At 36.8% G+C, this 22851-nt stretch overlaps 2 protein-coding genes across 2 annotated transcripts in view; both read right to left on the minus strand.

Annotated features, from left to right (window-relative positions):
- Nucleotides 1-9570, minus strand: part of LOC311281276 (utrophin-like) — a 31115-nt gene extending 21545 nt beyond the window's left edge. Inside the window, exons 1-5 of the mRNA XM_084394106.1 lie at nt 9306-9570; nt 4411-4673; nt 1714-1792; nt 891-951; nt 81-142 (exon numbers count right to left, since the gene is read on the minus strand). Of these exons, the coding sequence (XP_084250232.1) occupies nt 81-142; nt 891-951; nt 1714-1792; nt 4411-4673; nt 9306-9441 (601 nt within the window). The 5' untranslated portion in view covers nt 9442-9570. The remainder of the gene's footprint in view (nt 1-80; nt 143-890; nt 952-1713; nt 1793-4410; nt 4674-9305) is intronic.
- Nucleotides 9571-10104: 534 nt separating this feature from the next.
- LOC311281287 (utrophin-like) lies at nt 10105-18285 on the minus strand. The gene is made up of 3 exons (XM_084394117.1): nt 17839-18285; nt 10554-10684; nt 10105-10460 (listed from the first exon to the last, which is right to left on the minus strand). The coding sequence occupies exons 1-3, from the start codon at nt 17971-17973 to the stop codon at nt 10211-10213; spliced, it is 516 nt and encodes a 171-aa protein (XP_084250243.1). The 5' UTR covers nt 17974-18285; the 3' UTR covers nt 10105-10210.
- Nucleotides 18286-22851: the final 4566 nt, after the last annotated feature.

The following is a 22851-nucleotide window of genomic DNA, read 5'->3' on the forward strand; positions in this document are numbered from 1 at the left end:
TTTGTACTTATATAAAGTAGTGAACTACACAGAGAGGATGACAGAACACTTGACATTGATTGACAGGTGAAAGGACAGACCCATTGACTGAAATAGTTGGCTCATCTTTGGATGATCCCACGAGGTGGTCTGCTGCTCATGACTGAAACATAATTAATCATCAACATCAATTCCCTGGTTTGGATTCTGTCAAATGGAAGCATGAAAATGATATAAAGATTTGGATTTTTTTTTTTTTTTTTTTTTTCTCAAATGTATTTGAAGGAGATCACATTAATTCAAACATTCATTTGTCAATGAACACTATGTGGAATTATTAGTAATTATACACTACCGTTCAAAGGTTTGGGGTCAGTAAGATTTTGTTAATACTTTTATTCAGCAAGGATGCATGAAATTGATCAAAAGTGACAGTAAAAGACATTTATAATGTCGCAAAAGATTTCTATTTCAAATAAATTTGTATTCATCAAGAATCCTGTTTTTTTTATTTAGAATGATTTCTGAAGGATCATGAACCACACTGATGCGAACGATCAGCTGTGCATCACAGGAATAAATCACATTTTAAATTTATTCAAATAGAAAACCATTTTTTAATCTATATCTAGTGATAATATTTTATTAATATTTCACAAAAGTAATGTTTTTACTGTAGTTTGCAGTATGCAGGCTCGGTGAGCACTTCTTTAAAAAAATTTTTTTTTTTATATTACAGAACCCAAACTTTTGAATGGTTAGTTGGAAGACCTATTTAGCAAGGGTGACTGTGCAACTAGATTTAAATTTGTGGACTAACTTTATTCTGATGCAAAACTGAACACATGGGAAATCACATTAAGTGCATGAAGTGTCATAGGGGAGATGAGAATGTATGAAGCAAAACTCACTTGATATAATAAGGGACGCCATTATGAAAAACAGCTCTCTGCCACGGGAACTGAACGGAAACTGGTTGGGGAGACAAGGTTTCAAAGATAAAGCCATGAAGAACTTCCAAACAATACATTTTTATATTGTATATTGGAAAAAATGAAATAGTATTTGAGACAAATTGGGGTTTCCCCACCTTTTGACCAATTTTATGGCTTGCTCAGCTGGTTGAAGCTGACTTGATAAGGATTGATTATTTTTTTTTTTTTTAGGAATTGTGTTCCAAAAGACCAATTTCTAGCCAGTGAAATACTTCAAGAGTTGAGTATAACTAATGTAAACTACCATTCAAATGTTTGAGGTCAGCAAGATTTGTTTATGTTTTTGAAAGAAGTCTCTTATGCTCACCAAGGCTGCATTTAAAAAAAAATCTAAAATAGAGTAAAACATTTTTAAATAATTTATTCCTGTGATGCAAATTTTCAGCACCATTGTTCCAGTCTCACATGATCCTTAAGAAATCATTCTAATATGCAGATTTGCATTTCTTATTAATTATCAATGTTGAAAATAGTTATGCTGCTTAATATTTTTGTGGAAAAGGTGATCTTTTTATTTTTTTTTCTTCTCAGGATTCTGAGGAATAGAAAGTTCAAAAGAACAGCCTTAATGTAAAATTCTTCTGATCAGTTTAATGTATGCTTACTGATTTGAAGTCTGACTGGCCCCAAACTTTTGAATGGTGTACAGTAAGTTTCCCAGGCCTAGAAATCAAAAAATTTCCATGATTATGGGAATGCTGAATTTTTGTTTTACAAAAAAACATTCCGCCCAACTTACCAGACAAGAAGTCATGGGACAAATGTCTCCTATCCATTTGAGTGCATTGCAACTGCCGTTGCTGATTACCCATAGTCCCCTGATAAGATATTGAAAAAGAAAAATGTTCTCAAACAATCAAGATTGAACGATTTTGACTACAACAGATGGCAAGATAAAAATTGATGCCTAACATCTTACTGTGCTGTCAGACCATAATGCACTGAAATAGACCTCTCCCCAAGACCCCAACCGAGACATAATAGTAGCTCAGATCAGAGGGAAATTACAGAGCTTTAAAGGCTTTTCATCCAAAGAGAAGACTAAGCAGGGGGCAGTCTGAAGAAAAATAAAGACATTGTTCTGGAAATATGAGAAAGACGTCTCTGGTACTTCACTTCTGAAATGACCAGACGCTCATTATCCAACATGCCTGTCTTCAAGAGCCTGTGGAGACACATCTCAGCCAAAATATAATGAGTGTCCTTTTGTTCTTATGTGATGCCACAATGCCACATCCCAAAAGCACAAATGGTGCAACTCTTTCAGTTATATTAATATAACTATTACATCAAATCCCAAGATGCTCACTTGGGGTGACAAATATTGTTGTTTGAGCTCCAAAAATGATGGGGAGCATTGGTGAAACAAGGCTCAAGAGTGTCATTGAGTGGGTAGCAGATTAATTATCTATGTTCTCCAGCTTCCCAAGTCGATATGGAAGGTCAATATTTTTGCCCACAGGATCCTCAAAACAACATGACAGTCACACACTCGTCAAGCCTCGGGATAAAGGGAGCAATCAAAAACAAACTGGGCTCCGCGTGGTCTGAATGATCATAAAGCGAGATTAAAAATAATCAATTCTTCAAGGTCAATGCTGGGGTTTGAACACATCTTACAGGTCAGTGACGGATGCCAGCTTGTTCAAATTGGCATATTTATAACAATTATGAGGGCCAGTAAAAAATATTCTAAATCTGAAGAAATTTTAACTTGAATGTGCAAATGACAGAGATAACCGCATTACAGTGTTATTGTAGTAATCTAAAACTGAAACTAAAACCATTTTTAAAAAAAACACAGTAAAATAACCTTTAACTGAAATAAAATAAAATCTATAAAAAAAACTTACATCTACTTTATATCAGCTAGTTTCTCAGCATTTCTCATTTTAATGTAGTTTAACTTGATGTACTAAAATAACTGAAACTAAAATAAAAATGAATAAAGAAACTATAAAAAAATACTAAAGCACAAACTAAAATTTAAATGAAATCTGTAAAAAATAAAAACTTAAAATATAACTAGAATATTAATACAAACTATATTAGTATCTCAATAATATTCAAATAACACTGGTACATTTTTAATTACAGTGGATCCATACAACTTAAAGTTAGCAATGTATTCCAGATGGTGTCATGCACATGCACATCTGACCAATAAGTCCACCTTGACCCATGATGTTTGACGTTGTGTGACCAATAGGTGGCATGGTCTGAAGGCAAGTTCCGCATGTATAAAACTCAATCTGACCTGGCAAGATAGTTCAGTCAAACAGATGCATGTACTCACATGATAGGTCTTGTTAACTTACTTATTGAAATGCCCTTGTAATGCCAAATCTGTACCAGACTTCTGCCTTATTCCATTCAAGGCTAAACTTACATCAAATATTTCATATTTGGTTATCACATGATATATGAGACATGAGGAATGAGCTACCTGTGACATAGCCAAGTGTATAATAGAGTTCTGATGATATGGAGGTCAAACTGGAATAAACTGAAGACCAGACAGTGAACGTGCTGAGTAAATTTCCCCCTTCTCTCAGTAGACACTGATAATAATATGAAATACTCTCAAATACGCATACCTAATCATCAATAAAAGACACCTTGCATATTATATCATGTCATAAAAAAGTAATAACAGAGTTTATATAAAGAGTTCCTAATAAAGACTGATAAGAAAAATATACAAATTCTGGCGTATACCGAAATGTGATAATTTTATGTTATGGTAAATAACTATCAAGTTGGTCAATAATATAAATCACCACTGTTTTGCCTGTTTTTAAAACAAATTTCTGAACAAACAATTCTGAAACCTGGAATAGAATAAGTATAGGCTACTTGTTTTAGAACTAAATATATTAGTTAACATAATTCTGAAGCATTTATTAATCTTAGTTAATGTTATTGTCACCGGTTGTTGCAGAAGAAGGCACGAAGATGAAGAATAAGTTCCAACACAAAGTTTAATAATACTATTCCAACAGGTAGGCGTATGTACAGGCAGTAGCTAAACACAACAGTAACCGGACACAGAATGAAAGGAAGGTACAACTTAAGTAGTGAATACAAACGAGTTAATTAATCATACACAGCTGATACAAAAGACTTCATAATGACATAAACCATGACAACCAAGGAGTGGCGGGAAAATGAACAAAGGGAGACAGAAACTAGTGAATGCAACCTGAAAATCCAAACTGAACAAAATTGTGACTTTGTTCAAATCAAAAGTTGTAACTGTCAATGTTATTTAATGGACATGATCTGACATGAATAGTATTTTAGTAGTAATGTCAGCAAAGATTAATAAACACTGTAACAAATTAATTGATCATTGTTAGTTCATTTGATTTATTGCATTAGCTACTGGGGCCTTATTGTATTGTACGAATACTGTAATTTATCTATTTGAACTCACAATATTTTCCTCGTTCTCCAGCACACAGCTGACCATGCTGCGTTCCTCTGAGTGCCAGTTGTCATTCTCCATCTCAAGATGGCTGAGCTCCAGTTGGTTCATGGCATCCTGGAGGTCCTGAAGTTTCCCCAGAGCCCAGTCAACCTGGTGCTGCCAGCTGGCGGCCTGAGCACTGAACCGCTCCCAGTGCTGCTGAACCTCAAAGGCCTGATCCTGAACCGCTTGAGCCAGCTGACGAATCTTCTCTTCCTGTGCTGTCTCTGCTGGAAGTTAAAATCAGCTTTCAGTCAAATGACCTCAAACGAGATGTTCTTTGTCATCATTTAGAGTGATTATTTCTCCCACAGTAAGAATAACAATATTTTGCGATCTGTGGGTAAAGACTTTCTGCATATAATGACACTGATATTAAACTGAGGCATATGAATATGTGGCGTCCTTAACATTATCACAGGGACACTCCAGCCACTTAAAAGTAATTTAAGCTACAATTAGCGCTGTAGCGCAAACACATCACTGTCACATTTATATTGCATGTAACTGCAATCTGATGTAAACAAAAACTCTCTCTTGCTCTCTCTTATAGCTTTGGAAAGTCTGATTCATCCTAACCGGTCCTCTCTCTTATATGTAACTTTGGAAAGTCCGATTTAGTCTGAGTACTGAGTCAGTTCGTCCTAACTGGTCCTCTCATATAGCTCTGAAAACTCAGATCTAGTCTAGATCAGTTTGTCCTAATCGGTCCACTCTCTGCTTTGGAAAGTTCGATTCTTTCCAGGAAATCAGTTTGTTCGAATGGTTCTTGTAAACATTTCAGTTGTTAACGTAACCTTGGTTCACTGGGATAACGGAAACGTTCCCTTTTCATATGGTTCAAATGCATTGCATCAGTTGTTGAGGCTTTGGGGAACCTAATACAATAGTGCCGTGTTACGAGCAGAGAGTGGAAGACCCGTCAAGGTTAAGGGCCCTTAACAGGCTTTCATCAACCAACACTAGAGTGTAGATACCTGGAGGCAAAGCAAGAATTCCCCAATTTGGCTCGGGCCTACGACGCCAGAGCCAGAGAATATGTGCTGCATGGAGATAGAACAGGTATAGTGTAGTTTAATTACGGTTAAAACTTATGTTTTAATCTTGCTTTTATCCACTATTAGCACAAGCCTGTTGTAGCGGACCCCGTCCCAAAACTTTACTGATTCGTTTTTTGAAGAGTTGCTTACGAGGCATTCTTGTCGCCACCTTAGGCACATAGCCATGCCTCTGCCTAAGTCAAGTCAAGTCACTTTTATTTATATAGCGCTTTTTACAATGCAAAAAGGACAACCTTAAAGTCGTTTGGCCCAAACTCAAGCCAGGATGCGCTCACCGAGAGTGCCTGCAGGTTGCCAACTCGCTTGATCTCCTGCTAAAGCCAGCAGGAGAGCGGTCTTAAAAGGGGGCTCCAGCTTGGCCGTCTGTAGCAGCTCGAAGAGTTTTGGAGAGCCAAGAGGACTGTGGACAGGTCCCCAGGTCGGATCCATGTGGCGGCGAGGCGGATTCAGCCTTTTAGCCCCCCAAGGGAATTTCACTATTAAGCTGTTCCTTCCAACCGACTGGCCAGCGATAGGGGTGGGGTATACTACAATAGTTGCTACATATACTTTGAACATGGATGGGGTGCGCCCCTCATCCAGCAACTCCTGCAGGAAGGATAAGTTTGATGCAACGTCACAAGATTTGATGCAACGCCAGATAGCCGCAGAGGAGAAGCATTTCAGAGAAAAGGAGTTTTCCCTAAAGCGTCAGCAGCTTACGCAATGCGTGTGAACCGTATCGAAAGGGAACGAACAGATACCAAAGAGATGCACCTATTCGAGTCTCTACGTGGTATTTCAATTTTATTTTGATAATTTAGTTTATCATATTATCAGATATTATGTCATCCTAATTGGAATTGTTTATTGATTATGTTAGAAAACTATAGTTCCGATTATATTACAAATTATATAATTGACAAGTTAGTTAAATTATTTGGTAATAAAGCTATTGTCCCCTTAAGGAGCTCCAATGTACCAATACCAGTACAAAGTACTTGTATGCCAGAGGCATTTGGGGTTATCCAGGACTGAATAGTTTAGTAGTTCATGAAGCATTGACAAAGATTAGTCCTAACCATATTACTGTGGACCAGAACTTACTGTGTGTCATTACTGACGACTCTCAGTGATCAGATTTACATCCGTACCCTTCAGCACTCTCTCACTTTTCACTTTGTGTCCTATAAGGTTTATTGTCTCCACTGAGCCATTTCAGAGACACATAAATCAAGCACCAACGACGCTATAGACTAAAACTATGACCTCCAGAAATGAAACGTGTAATAAAAAATTAGTGTTTGAATCCAGGAGACGACCATTTACATCAGAAAGACAATACACATAAAATTTGACACTTGGTGGCATCTTTAATAGAAACAGACAATTGAGGACAAGACAAGACTGCTAGGTGTGATCCATCACTGCAATAAAGTGTGTTTAACAGTTAGGGTGATGCATTGATAATAATACGAAATGTTCAGCATATTTTTCTTATGTTCAGCATTCAGCATATTAGACACTAGATTAATGAAGATATTAGACACATAACTGTGACACAACAGTTATTTTTAAATTGTACAAATATTTCACAGTATTACTGTTTTTAGAGTATTTTGATCAAATAAATGCAGTCTTGGTGAGCGTAAGAAACATTAGTAACGCTTTACAATAAGGTTCATTAGTTAACATTAGTTAACTACCTTAGTTAACGTGAACTAAGAATGAACAATAGGGTAGAGTGGGGGAAAACGCCCCCCTTAAGGAAAATGTGACATTACAGTGAAACAAAACATAAATGTGACTAGAATTGCCATCCCGGTTTTGAGTGACTATGGCAGGAGTTATTCACCAAATATTAAAATTGCTCAGCCTTCATAATTAATTAGTATTTTCACTGAAAATATTTTTGTACAAAGGGGGCGTTTTGCCCCAGCGGTGGGGTAAAACGCCCCCCAAGGTGGGGTAAAATGCCCCCTTTCTTACCAACCAGTTTGCTTCATAGATCAACAGCAAAATTAACAGACAATAGTTTTTAATCTCTAAAGGTAAAAGGCAAGTAATGTATCAACATGTATATATATTAATATTTATTTCAGCAATGTTCAAAATAGGCAAAATTAACTACCTTCCATCAGTGAGCTAACTTTGCTAGCAAGCTAGCTAGTTAATGCTCACTTGAGGTAATTTTTTCATGTTTTGTTCAAATATTTTGATTTTACCACCTAGTTATACTGCATTAAGTGTAAAACAAAGGATTTGATAGACAGAAATATTTTATTATAGTAATTATGATAGAGAAACTATGCCCCCAGGGGGGGGCGTTTTACCCCTCAGCGTAGGGGGCGTTTTACCCCACACAAGCTATGAGTTTTTTAAAAAAATGTTTAATTTTTAAAATATAATTATATTCCTCATAAATAATATATGATCTCAAACTACAGACTTCACTGTTCATCTATCATACATCACTGCGATATCCTGCAGAACAATATTCTCTTAAACACTTATTTACTAATATCTGAAAATTATAGCATTTACCCTGTAATCCTCTTCTCTTCAAATGTGTCGCTGGTGTCAGCTTCTCCATAGAGATTTGTATATCCCCGTTATCAACGTAGTGCATAGCAACAGTAAAAATGTATCTTGACTACTTTTAGTGGTTATTTTGGGAAAAACAGGTGGGGGGCGTTTTACCCCAGGGGGGCGTTTTCCCCCACTCTACCCTACTTCTTCAACATTTATTAATCTTAGTTAATATTAATTTCAACATTTGCTTAAAGGTGCATTAAGCAACTTTTCATGTTAAAAATGCCCGTTTTTCTAACCCATACATGCTTAAACAATTGCCTGATTGGCTGAATGAGCCCTTCTACGATCACTGCGATTGCCTCTATAATCCTGTACAGTAAAATAAATAAGAGGGATTCGGGACGGAATCGACTGGGCGTGACGTCATGCGCGTTCACGCTCACCTGGCTATGTCTGGCAGGTTTGTGTATTCGCCGCCATTATCCGCATCAGCGAAGACAACTCAAGCGACTTTTGCAAAAGTAGAAGATGGATTCAAAGAGACCGGCTTCTAGTTCATCCCAAACCCCAACGCAAACTCCACGTAACCGCGTGCACAACTCTGGTTGCAGTTTCGCGTGTCGCCAGAAGGGGGCATAGTTCTGCAAAAACTCAGAGACTTGCGCAATGCACCTTTAAAATCAAAGGTTCTATTTATTAACATTACTTAATGCACTGTGAACTTACATGAACAAACATTGAACAGCTGTATTAACTAACATTAACAAAAAATTTAAAAATGGTGTAACAAATGTATTGTTAGTTCATGTTAGAAACTAACTAATGTTAACTAATGAACCTTATTGTAAAGTGTTACCAAAACATTTTAAAAAATCTTGCAGACCCCAAACTTTTGAACGGTAGTGTACAGTACATGCGTGTTTAGGCCTATTGAGCATCTCCTGTTGTATAAAACAAATATTTATATATAAAAAACGTTTCTCCTAAGAAAAAGATATACATTTTACATCTGCCCCCTCCAGAGTTTCAGAGGGGATCTCAACAATGTCTCAAACTTATCAAAATATCTGCTGAGCCTGCAAACCCAAAGCCTGCAATCAAAAGATTTTAAAATCAACTCTTCAATATGGCATTTCTTATCAAATTTTCCCAAGACAAAAATGATCTGAGCTTTTCTTTGAAATGAAACATAACTGAGAACTTCTGTGCTATAAAGGAAAAACCTTTAAAAAACTAAACAAAATGTTCCTCTTGGAGGATTCAAAACAGTCAAAGACAGTCTCTCACCTGCAGCCGTCTCTGTACTTCTCTGGACCTCCATTGTTGTAGGTTGGACAGCCAGAGACAGACACACCTGATTCAGAGTGCCGTCTGCATCCTGTCCAATCAACTCTCTGTGCAAGGCCTGTGTCGAACAGCTCATTAAAGATGCAGAGGTCTGACATTTAAACTAAATGTAGACATTCATTACATCTCATTCTGAACACATCAGAGGGGGTGAAATTGGAGATATAATTACTCGAAAAGCAATCAGAAAACAAAGCAGAAACCCAAACATTAGCTGAGCTGAAAGTGACAAATTGTGGAACAAAATTGTTGAAACAGAGAGAAGACGTGTTGTGGTCGATATCAGAAGGAAAACTTTTGATTAATTCTGCATGGATTTAACTGATGAAGCAAGATAATATCATCAATTCACAAATGAGCCACCGACTATAATAATGAGATAAAAATGAATATCTGGGGAAAATGAGGTGCAGACTGGCAGACAACGTTTTTTTTTTTCTCTGTAAAATACTGATTAATTCAATTGGTATATATAAAATAATACTTCATTATGTTGTTTACAGCTATAAATATCTGAGTTCTGTTTGTGAAGACAGCTTTACTGCAACTGATGTAAATAATGCAATGTTTTAATGCAATAAATGCAATAAACTGCAATGATAAAACATCTAGGACATCAATAATTCAGCAGTGCAATAACAAATAAAATCAATTCACAGCTTCTGCTTGAGGGAAAAGTAATCAAGGGGTTTAATTATTTTGTATTGTATCTTATTATACACGATATCTGAGGACTGGAAGACGCCTGTTTAAAAGGGCAATGTAATCAGTGCATGTGGGTAGGAGGTGCTGGTACAAAGTGGTAAATTATAAAACATTATGTATAAAAAATAATACAACATCACTCATAATGGACTGTAAGTGCTGAACTCTCCTTCTACTGAGATGTAATGGTCCTTACAATCAGAAGCTGTGAACATGCACGCAGTGTGACTGACCGTACAGTAGCCTTGCTGCTGCAGTAAAGTATGTACGTCCTCTCCCACCGGCCTTTGCCGTGTCAGCTCCTCATCTTTCAGCTTTACACACAACCAAAGCTCTTCAAGGATGTCTATAAGTCCAGTCCATTTCTCTGCACCGGCCTCCAAACACTCTCTAAGAGCACATGACAATTTGAAGGGAAATTCAGGACGTTATGTTCTGTTTGTTTGTTTGTTTTGTTTGTATTGCTGGATATATTGCACAGACCTTCTGGAGGCTATATGAATGTGGTCCACATCTCTGAACTTATCAAGCTCTTGTGCCTTGGTATTTGGGATCTGACCTCTCAAAGCCCTTTTAGAAAGATCAGTCTGGGTATCAACATCTGTCTGAATGTCCTGAGGAGACATAACAGCATGCAGAAGTTAAAACTGCACCAATTCAAACGAATCTCAATGGACTCTGATTGAGTGATCTTCTCCTTGTTCTGTCCCCTATAAATAGAATTAAAGTGAAGCGGAAATAGCACTGCTTCAATAGCTGTTGAATGAGACTAATGAAGGAAGACAAAATCTGGAAAATGAGTGACAAACAATCCAAAACCTCTGTGGTTGACAGAACACACCAACTTGTAAAATAAAGTATTACCTCAAACAGCAGACATCTCACTTGCCTTTAGCAGTCTGCTGTAATTCTTACCTATAAAACTTTCATTTATGGTGGCAGTCGCCTTAAAGCCTCCACAGACATATAATGACTGGTTGGTTTATATCAGAGGAAATGTAGCTCTCTTGTTTAGGGCTGCAGTGATGATATACAACCAAAGAAAGACATCAACAGAGACATAACAGACAGTCTTTGCTTATTATGCTGGAATCCGTTAAAATGCCAATACTGTTATCTATACTGCTAATAAGTAGAACTGGGAAAGACAAAACAAAATGACATTTGCCATCATTTTTGCCAAAGATGTTTTAAAAAATCATAATCTTGTGTGCTCTTCGCACACATTATAAAGAGGTTGTGATAAAAATGAATTTACACAAGTATAATAAAATAATTCAAAAGTTTGGGCTGCTGGATAGAAAAAATACACTGCAATTTTCTTGGTTCAACATAACTGAATCATCAACGTTTTTCACGTTAGAGAATTCACCAAATTATTGATCATTCACCAAATTATTTATGAGCAGGACAACAATGACACAGCAAATGAAGAAGCAATCTGATGTGAAACTGAGCAATATCAATAACCATCAAAATTCACAGACTGATTTTAACCAGGAAAGCCTGTAAGCCTGCTCTGATCACACCGTCTGAGCATGGAAAAAAGCATATAGTCTTTTCTGGATGTTAGGACAATAAACTGAACAACTATAACATACTGTAAGTGGATAGATACACACTGTAAACCCTAAAAAGTTGCCAAGTTAACAAACGACCAAATTAAGTTAGAAGAACTTACATTTTTTGATTTCGCACTACACAAATGTTAATTGCAATTTAATTGAAATGTTGACTAAACTAACTCATACGGTTTGGTTGCATAAATACTTTTGATAACTTTCAGATTTAGCGGATACCCAGCATAAAGGCTGAAAATTCTGTCATCATTTACTCACCCTCATGTCGTTCCAAACACGTAATACTTACGTTCATCTTCGAAACACAAATTAAGATATTTTAATGAAATCTAAAAGATTTCTGTTCCTCCGTTGACAGTCCATGCAACTACCATTTTGTCGCATAAAAAAGTGAATAAAGAGATTGTAAAATGAATGCATATTAATAGAGCAGAGTCCAAATTTCCTGAAGAGACACAATCACTGTAATGAACAGATCTTTGAGATAAGCATTAAAGGTTTGCTTGCTTTTAGTCTGAGAAATAACAGATTGGCTCCCTTGTGGCGAGGAAGACATTAAGAAGAGGTTTATAAATGTCAGTGCATTAATGTTCTTGCCATCTCATAGATATGGCGCCAACTGCAGTTTGTGCATAATACAACATTTCTTCTTTTTTTTTTTATGTGTATTGTAGAATTTGCTGTTTATGTTTCGAATGATTTTGTCAATGTAAACACATTGAGTCCAACACAAATTTCCCCTTTGGGGACAATAAAGTGTATTTTAATTCACAAGCAGCAGCTTTATAAAGTACAAATCTAATAATCTAAAATAAGAACATGCTTAAAAAGTTGTATGTCCCATTCCAAATCTCTGAAATGAGTAATGAAACTTGGCTTAGAACATCTTTCAGATAAGCAGTAAAGTGTGTTTGCTTTTAGTCTGGAAAATCAGAGATTGGCACATTGTTTTAAGACATCAAGAAGTTCATAAATATCAATACATTATTGTTTCTGGCATCTCAGATACGACGCCAACTGCGTCCTTGCATGATGCAAAGTCTTGCTGAGAAGCAAAGATATCAAAGCTTAACACTTGACATTGATGGCCAAACAGTAAAGGTGTGTGGGACTTAAAATCCAATGGACACATGTCCTTGTTGGTTTAAACCCCACTCCTGGTAGAACTTCATGCCCTTTAAACATAATGCAATAAGTGTTCCACTTTGGTAGAAAATGTAGATGTAAACAACAAGTAACAAGGATAACATTGTTAAGTGGCCTATTAAATCATTAACAAGCTTATACGTTTACACGACAAGGTACTAAAAATTAAAGAGTTTTCCTTTGCAGTTCTGAAAAGTTTGAAACAAAGTTGTTTAAACGATTCCCGTTCACGTGGATTCACGAAAACAACACAAAATTTATCATGCCAGGCCAGTAGTTGGTGGTGTCACTTTGTAAAGAAACCAAAGTGCAGGTTTTTGAAAACGATACCGTTCTCGTTCAATGTAAACTACAAAAACGTGAATTTGTGAAAACAGTGACATTTTTTTGTTATTTAAAGGGCGCATTTGTAATATGTGCCTATAGGCCGGTGCACAATGCACGTATACTCTGCTTATTACACACACGCGCAGCAGCACACAAATATGCCAAATATTAAATATAAAAGTTACTTTATACCAAAAGCACATAGCATATAACTGCTTATTTTTCACAGGTATACACATCATTACATTTAATTTGTTAGTGTTGTTGTACTGTTTAGACGTTATAAATGTTTTCAGAACTATCAAAAAGCTTCAAGATGCAAATGTAAAACTTTTGACCTTAAATACAACTAAACTGCAATCAAAACTGAAAGACATGTCTTACTAAAAAAGACTTGATTGAACCACATTGCCACCAGGATGGCCGAGTGGTTAAGGTGTTGGACTTAAGCTCCAATAGACGAATGTCCTCGTGGGTTTAAACCCCACTCCTGGTAGAACTTTATAACCTTTAAAAAATAATGCAATATACAGATCCACGAAAATGACTAAGAACGCTGTGTTATGCATGCCAGGCAGTTGGCAATGTAACTTTGTAAAGAAACACGCCATACTACCTAGTTAAAAAAAAAGGCTGCTCTGCAGGTAGATGTGGTCATTTGAAGCAAAGAAACAACTTAATTTCCTCAATTTGAGGTAATTGAATTCCCACATCCACCAGGATGGCCGAGTGGTTAAGGCGTTGGACTTAAGATCCAATGGACGAATGTCCTCGTGGGTTCAAACCCCACTCCTGGTAGAACTTTATAACCTTTAAAAAGAATGCAATATACAGATTCACGAAAACGACTAAGAATGCTGTATTATGCATGCCAGGCAGTTGGAAATGTAACTTTGTAAAGAAACACGCCATACCTAGTTAAAAAAATTAAAAAGGCTGCTCTGCGGGTAGATGTGGTCATTTGAAACAAAGAAACAACTTAATCAATTTCCTCAATTTGAAGTAATTTCCACCCCACATCCACCAGGATGGCCGAGTGGTTAAGGCGTTGGACTTAAGATCCAATGGACAAATGTCCTCGTGGGTTCAAACCCCACTCCTGGTAGGACTTTATAACCTTTAAAAATAATGCAATATACAGATTCAAGAAAACGACTAAGAACACTGTGTTAGGCAGTTGGCAATGTAACTTTGTAAAGAAACACGGCATACTACCTAGTTTAAAAAAAAAAGGCTGCTCTGCGGGTAGATGTGGTCATTTGAAGCAAAGAAACAACTTAATTTCCTTAAAGGAGAACTCCGGTCAATTTTACATTGTCGATTGTCGAGTTCACGCGCATGATCTCAGACTGTCAGCTGTCAATGTGAACTCGACAATCGACTACTGTGGACTTCGACCGAAAACAGGAAGTAAATACAGGTATGTGCACTGGCTGAATTAACATCACTTTTATTCATATCTTTCACATCTACTGCTGTCAGATTCACCATGTTCACTCTGAAGGAATCACTCACATGACCTGTGCACTTGTAATGACACATCAAGGATGTTAAGAGGCTAAAAGCAGGTTTAAAACTTGCCCCATTTAAGTCAACAGGGTGCAAATTTTAAAAAGAGGATAACACGGTGTAGGCAACACCGATTTTTGCCGTTGTTCTCTGTACTGACAGCACTCCAAATTTACAAAAAAATTAGCTCAATGTTAAAATTGACCGGAGTTCTCCTTTAATTTGAGGTAATTTGATTCCCACATCCACCAGGATGGCCGAATGGTTAAGGCGTTGGACTTAAGATCCAATGGACGAATGTCCTCGTGGGTTCAAACCCCACTCCTGGTAGAACTTTATAACCTTTAAAAAGAATGCAATATACAGATTCACGAAAACGGCTAAGAATGCTGTATTATGCATGCCAGACAGTTGGAAATGTAACTTTGTAAAGAAACACGCCATACCTAGTTAAAAAAATTAAAAAGCCTGCTCTGCGGGTAGATGTGGTCATTTGAAACAAAGAAACAACTTAATCAATTTCCTCAATTTGAAGTAATTTCCACCCCACATCCACCAGGATGGCCGAGTGGTTAAGGCGTTGGACTTAAGATCCAATGGACGAATGTCCTCGTGGGTTCAAACCCCACTCCTGGTAGAACTTTATAACCTTTAAAAATAATGCAATATACAGATTCACGAAAACGACTAAGAACGCTGTGTTATGCATGCCAGGCAGTTGGCAATGTAACTTTGTAAAGAAACACGCCATACTACCTAGTTAAAAAAAATAAAAAAGGCTGCTCTGCAGCTAGATGTGGTCATTTGAAACAAAGAAACAACTTAATCAATTTCCTCAATTTGAAGTAATTTCCACCCCACATCCACCAGGATGGCCGAGTGGTTAAGGCGTTGGACTTAAGATCCAATGGACAAATGTCCTCGTGGGTTCAAACCCCACTCCTGGTAGGACTTTATAACCTTTAAAAATAATGCAATATACAGATTCAAGAAAACGACTAAGAACACTGTGTTAGGCAGTTGGCAATGTAACTTTGTAAAGAAACACGGCATACTACCTAGTTTAAAAAAAAAAAGGCTGCTCTGCGGGTAGATGTGGTCATTTGAAGCAAAGAAACAACTTAATTTCCTTAAAGGAGAACTCCGGTCAATTTTACATTGTCGATTGTCGAGTTCACGCGCATGATCTCAGACTGTCAGCTGTCAATGTGAACTCGACAATCGACTACTCTGGACTTCGACCGAAAACAGGAAGTAAATACAGGTATGTGCACTGGCTGAATTAACATCACTTTTATTCATATCTTTCACATCTACTGCAGTCAGATTCACCATGTTCACTCTGAAGGAATCACTCACATGACCTGTGCACTTGTAATGACACATCAAGGATGTTAAGAGGCTAAAAGCAGGTTTAAAACTTGCTCCATTTAAGTCAACAGGGTGCAAATTTTAAAAAGAGGATAACAATTGACCGGAGTTCTCCTTTAATATGAGGTAATTTGATTTTCACATCCACCAGGATGGCCGAGTGGTTAAGGCGTTGGACTTAAGATCCAATGGACGTATGTCCTCGTGGGTTCAAACCCCACTCCTGGTAGAACTTTATAACCTATTAAAAATAATGCAATATACAGATTCACGAAAACGACTAAGAACGCTGTATTATGCATGCCAGACAGTTGGCAATGTAACTTTGTAAAGAAACACGCCATATTACCTAGTTTAAAAAAAAAGGTTGCTCTGCGGGTAGATGTGGTCATTTGAAGCAAAGAAACAACTTAATCAATTTCCTCAATTTGAGGTAATTTACACCCCACATCCACCAGGATGGCCGAGTGGTTAAGGCGTTGGACTTAAGATCCAATGGACAAATGTCCTCGTGGGTTCAAACCCCACTCCTGGTAGAACTTTATAACCTTTAAAAAATAATGCAATATACAGATTCACGAAAACGACTAAGAACGCTGTGTTATGCATGCCAGGCAGTAGGCAATGTAACTTTGTAAAGAAACATGCCATACTACCTAGATAAAAATAAAATAAAAAGGCTGCTCTGCGGGTAGATGTGGTCATTTGAAACAAAAAAACAACTTAATCAATTTCCTCAACTTGAGGTAATTTACACCCCACATCCACCAGGATGGCCGAGTCGTTAAGGCGTTGGACTTAAGATCCAATGGACAAATGTCCTCGTGGGTTCAAACCCCACTCCTGGTAGAACTTTATAACCTTTAAAAATAATGCAATATACAGATTCACGAAAACGACTAAGAACACTGTGTTATGCATGCCAGGCAGTTGGCAATGTAACTTTGTAAAGAAACACGCCATATTACCTAGTTAAAAAAAAAAAAGGTTGCTCTGCGGGTAGATGTGGTCATTTGAAGCAAAGAAACAACTTAATCAATTTCCTCAATTTGAGGTAATTTACACCCCACATCCACCAGGATGGCCGAGTGGTTAAGGCGTTGGACTTAAGATCCAATGGACAAATGTCCTCGTGGGTTCAAACCCCACTCCTGGTAGAACTTTATAACCTTTAAAAATAATGCAATATACAGATTCACGAAAACTACTAAGAACGCTGTGTTATGCATGCCAGGCAGTAGGCAATGTAACTTTGTAAAGAAACATGCCATACTACCTAGATAAAAATAAAATAAAAAGGCTGCTCTGCGGGTAGATGTGGTCATTTGAAACAAAAAAACAACTTAATCAATTTCCTCAACTTGAGGTAATTTACACCCCACATCCACCAGGATGGCCGAGTGGTTAAGGCGTTGGACTTAAGATCCAATGGACAAATGTCCTCGTGGGTTCAAACCCCACTCCTGGTAATGATCTGTGATTCAAATAAGCTTATGCAAAAGCACACCTTTTGTGAAATTGTTATGCAAATTTCTTGATATTCATGAAAAATACAGAGCTTTGAGATTGTACCAGTAGGCTACCATAGAATAAACAACTGTGCAAGATTCCTGAAACAGCTTTTTTTCAACCTGAGTTTAGCCCCAGATTACTCATGCCTCTTTTTGCAATACCACTTAATGTTAAAACTTGGTTATTGTACTTTTCTTTTCTTGTGGTGCTACTGAACCTCCCAAAACATCACTGACTATCTGCGACCCCAAATACACATCACAAACAGATCTGAATAAAATGCAACTCCAAATGAAGTAATTTTATACAAAGCACTCTTTTACCTTGCACAGTTTCTGGTAACGTGGTGACGTGACAGACATTCTTTGGATGTGCTGTAGAAAAAGCATCACTTTCTGCAGTGAAGATCTCACCATAGCCATTATCTTCAGACTGCTGGGCTTGTGTAAGATTCTCATCCTATAGGATTGCCACTCGTAATGTTTGCACAGTTAGCACATCATCTATGCTTTGAAAGTGCATCCAAATGCTCCAACAGCCTGTCCAACCACTTAAGAGGTCATTTGCAAGTGTGAAGAAGAGAAAACGGCTCTCCAAAGCAACAAACAAAGCCAGAGATCCGACCCAAGAGATGTCCTGTCTTCAGGCTTGTACTTTAATCTTCAAAGGGATACTGAACAATGAAGAGAGGAGTGATTCAGAACCATGAAAACTGAAAGTTGAGCTACGGTGAAAAGGCTTGTTTCCTTGTCAGCAAAAACTCCCTGTCTGGATGAGACGATGCTGAGCGAGAGAACCAGACTCTGAGTGAGTGGCAGAGAGAAAGAGAGAGAGAGATTTAGGGAGAGCACACAGTATAATACACAAAACAAGATTGCATGATACAGTCTTATTGAATCAAAATTAAATTTTATTAAATAAACATTGCATGGATTTCAGAAGGTCTTATTTGATTTGTCTCGTTTTACAGAATGAGAATGATTCATTTTGAGCTTCACGGGAAGCAATAACATCTGACTGTCTGATCAAAGTCCTTTTATTTGATAAAGTGACCTAGAAAAATGTCTTGGCTTCTTTAGTGATGATTATATGAATTACACAGGCATATTCAACTATTGGAGAAGCAACAGTTGTATTAAATAAATCTGGACTCTGAACTAAAAGATGGCTGAATACGTAGTAAATCAATAACACATTTAGGTGATTCATAAATGAATAGGAACTTAAAGGGTTTAAGCCTACACAACTGTTATGCAAGAGAACCGAGCCACTTTTAATATTTGCTAAATGTTGTCTATTTGAGTAGCACATTCCTTCTCAGTACCATATTTTAGATTAATTTTACATTCCTGTGACCAGGATGGCCGAGTGGTTAAGGTGTTGGACTTAAGATCCAATGGACAAATGTCCTCGTGGGTTCAAACCCCACTCCTGGTAGAAGCATGCTAACTTTAATTGGACTACTTTGATGTTTACAGGTTTGTGTTGCTATCAGTAAACAGGTTTCTGAGAGGTGGTCCTGAAACCAGCAAACAAACCAAGGTTATGTTTTCACTACAATGATTTAATTATAAATCATTGCGGTTTTCACGTACAGACGACAATGTTGTCGAAACTATCCACAAAACAATTAAAATGCTGTATTATGCTGCCAGGCCAGTATAGGTGGTGATGTCTACATCTAGGAGACACTACGCGCCTATAGACTGAAGTAGAACATGTAATACGTATGCGCATGATGTCACTGTTTTCACAAATTCATGTTTTTGTAGTTTACATGGTCTCTTTTCAAAAACATGCACTTTGAAACCTGTTTTCAAAAGTTTTTTTTAAATCTAGTCATTTTTTTTTATGTAAGTTTACATTTGTGCCAACAATGAGTCGACTGCTTTGGGCTTTAAACTATATCCTTGTCCTTGTCTACAGTCATTGCCTACTTGTTCAGATAAATTTGTATAAGTTGATATGTAGGCTATGTTCACTGGTTATGTCATATTGTTCTTTCATTTTTCTCTGTCGTCCTTACTGTACTCTTGTTCTGTTGTCTTTACCGGCGTCTATGGGAGGCTGTTTCATCAAATGTGTTTGGACGCAATGTGTACAGATATATAAGATATATATATAAGATATATAATATATATATTTTTTTAAAGTCTCATGTGTCTGTGTGCCAGGCCAATATATGTATATATATATATATATATATATATATATATATATATATATATATACACACACAGTATATAGGACAGGCATAAAATAACCTTTAATTTGATTTTGCATTGTCGGAACAAAAACAGGATACGGTAATAATAAAAATGCAAATTCACTCTCTGACAGTAGGTGGCGCTTATGGAACGGCAGAAATATAGCAGTTTCCCAGGTTACCACAGAAACTTTTCTGAAGACAGTCCTCTTCAGAGATACATGGAGTCTTTCACGGTTCTCTTCATATGAGAACAAGACTACAGTAAGGACGACAGAGAAAGACTACAGAAGAAGACGACAGAAAAGACGACAGTAAAGACTACAGCACAAGAAAACATAAACAGAGCACATACACTTCAACATATAGCCTTATTATGACCGCCGCTAGCATAGCTAGCGAAAGCGGTCATATAATTGTCAAAGGTTTTTTTTTTTTTTTTTTGTCATCTACTGAATTTTTCATCAACGATACCAGGGACACCGAAACACTGGGGAACATGAAATTTGGTGGGCATGTAGCCCCACTAGACTTTTACAGAAAAATTTAGTTTGGTCCCCGGGGGCACAACATACACAAACACACACACATACACACACACACAGACAGACATGCACATACTACTACTTTTTTAGGTATCAGCCATATACCCGATTTACCAATACCCAATGTGTTATGCTTGGGCAGTATACTAATGAGGTGGGACATGTTTCATGCCATGTTAGATCACATCCTGAGAGTCTACGCTTTCAGAAAATATATAGATTATATAGTTGAATCAGTTTTCTCTTCATGGTACAGACCAAAATGTATTATGTGTACACTTTCTTCACCTAAATCCATAAAATCCCATTAATTTCAATGGGACATTTACTTAAGTGTTCTACTAGGTACAGTGGGAATGAGTTTCATTTTGTTGGTTTTTTGTTTAAAAAGCTGTTTGTTGTTACCAATGTAGCATGAAAAAGACTTGCTTGAACACAATAAGTGTGTTTTTGAAACTCATTTTTATAATACATTATGTAGGGAAAACCACTGTTATGAATGTGACATTTTCACATTCCGAATGTTAAGTGTCTAAACTAATGACTTTTGATATAAAACTTAAATAGTAATAGCAAATAATTACAAAACTCTAAATTATCCATGATCCACAGGAATACTCCAGACAGTCTTTTAAAATATACAACTTATATACATAAACACGCAATACAGCCAAATTGCTCCACGTCATTTATTTTTGTGGAAAGCCAGCCTGAGCAGCGGTCATATTTTGTACCGCCATGCGGTACATCTAGTTATAATAATTACTGTAGACAAGGACAAATGAAATGTATAGTATAATGCACAAAGCATTCGACTCATTTTTGGCACAAATTGAACCTCATATTTTTCAGGCCCCTAAGATCTAGAGATTTCTCTTCACTGACTTCACTTTTATTCATCATTTAAGGGGGCAACTTTATTCAGTTGCTTATAGTCAGGTTTCACAGACAAGACTTAGATTAAGCCAGGATTAAGCCTTAGTTCAATTAGGACATTTACGTCATTTTTTTATAAATGTGCCTTTTATAAATGTGCATCTTGAGACAAAACAATGGCACTGACATATTTTAAGATATGCCAGTGTAAGTTGCTTTCAGTTAAAACAGCTCAATAATGCATTTTAGTCTGGGACTAGACTTTAGACTTAGACCTTGTCTGTGAAACCATAGAGTATTCTAGAGTATTAATTTACTCCAGTTACTTGAACATCATTTAACAGACAAGAGACTTTCTGTTGAGACCTAAAAAGTTAAATTCTGACATCTAATGGTGTAACATGGCAGCACACCTCCAGTGTTGTTAAGAATCACTTGAACCTGATGGGGAAAATGTGACTTCAAATAGACTTTAAATATTTTAAAATAAATATTATTGTTTTATTTACTTTATTATTGGGAAAATATTTAGAGTATCAGTACTTGTTGCCTGCCTGCATAAAACTAACCTTTAAACTTGCAAGAGTCCTAAAACACTTTGATTACGCCAGATAATTCATGTGTGCTTGCTGAGAAAGACATTACAAAGGCATTCATACATGCCAATGCATTAAAGTTATAGGCCTGTCATACACAGATGCTGTGCCAACTGCAGTTACAATTACAACACACAAAATAGCAGACTGTCTGTAGGCCTCATCACATCACATGCAAAATACTCAGAAGAAAAGACCAAAGTTGGAACTAATGCAATATAACAGACTTTAGACTCACATTACAGTCTGAACTGAGGAAAAAGAAAGAAAATTGATTGTTATCTCATAAATGAAACTGCATTGATACAAGCAAATTGAACTGAACAAGTTTACAGCATATACTGTATAGTTTCTTTCTTTGCTGCCAATACTGTGCCTTATTTTATTGAACTACTACAAAAGCTACGAATTTGAACTTCGGTGAGCCCAAATACACATAAGCAGCTCTGAATGATCCTACAGTTACCTATTTCATACACAAGGTCATAAAAATCTTAAGATCCAATGGACAAATGTCCTTGTGGGTCCAAACCCCACCCCACCCCACTTCATAACCTTTAAGTGCAATGCGATATATAATAAATCCACTTCAGTAGAAAATGGAGACATGCAAGCAACCAACAGAGAAACAAGTGACAAAGCTAACTTTGTTAATAGATTAAATGATTTAACCCCACTATTCTTCCAGATATTTGTGTCACTTTATACTAAAAGCACCTGCATATAACTATATTTTTTCTTAGGCATATGCACCATTGCTTTACATTTGTAGTGTTGTTGTCCTTTTTAAACTTTATGAATGTGCTTCTAAATTCTTTTTCGAAACTATCAAAAACCTTCAAGATACAAATGTAAAACTTGTGACCTCAAATACAACTACAATCAAAACTGAAAGGTCTTACTACCTAGTTTAATGTGATGTATTTTCTTTAAAGAATAAAAAGCATCCACCAGGATGGCCGAGTGGTTAAGGCGTTGGACTTAAGATCCAATGGACAAATGTCCTCGTGGGTTCAAACCCCACTCCTGGTAGTTTTAAATGGATGCTACTTTGAAAGTAAGCATGGTTCTCAAAAAGAAGCTGACAGATTTCTTAAACTGATTCAGATGCAA

The sequence above is a fragment of the Rutilus rutilus genome (assembly GCF_951802725.1).
Source record: "Rutilus rutilus genome assembly, chromosome: 21".
NCBI lineage: Eukaryota > Metazoa > Chordata > Actinopteri > Cypriniformes > Leuciscidae > Rutilus > Rutilus rutilus.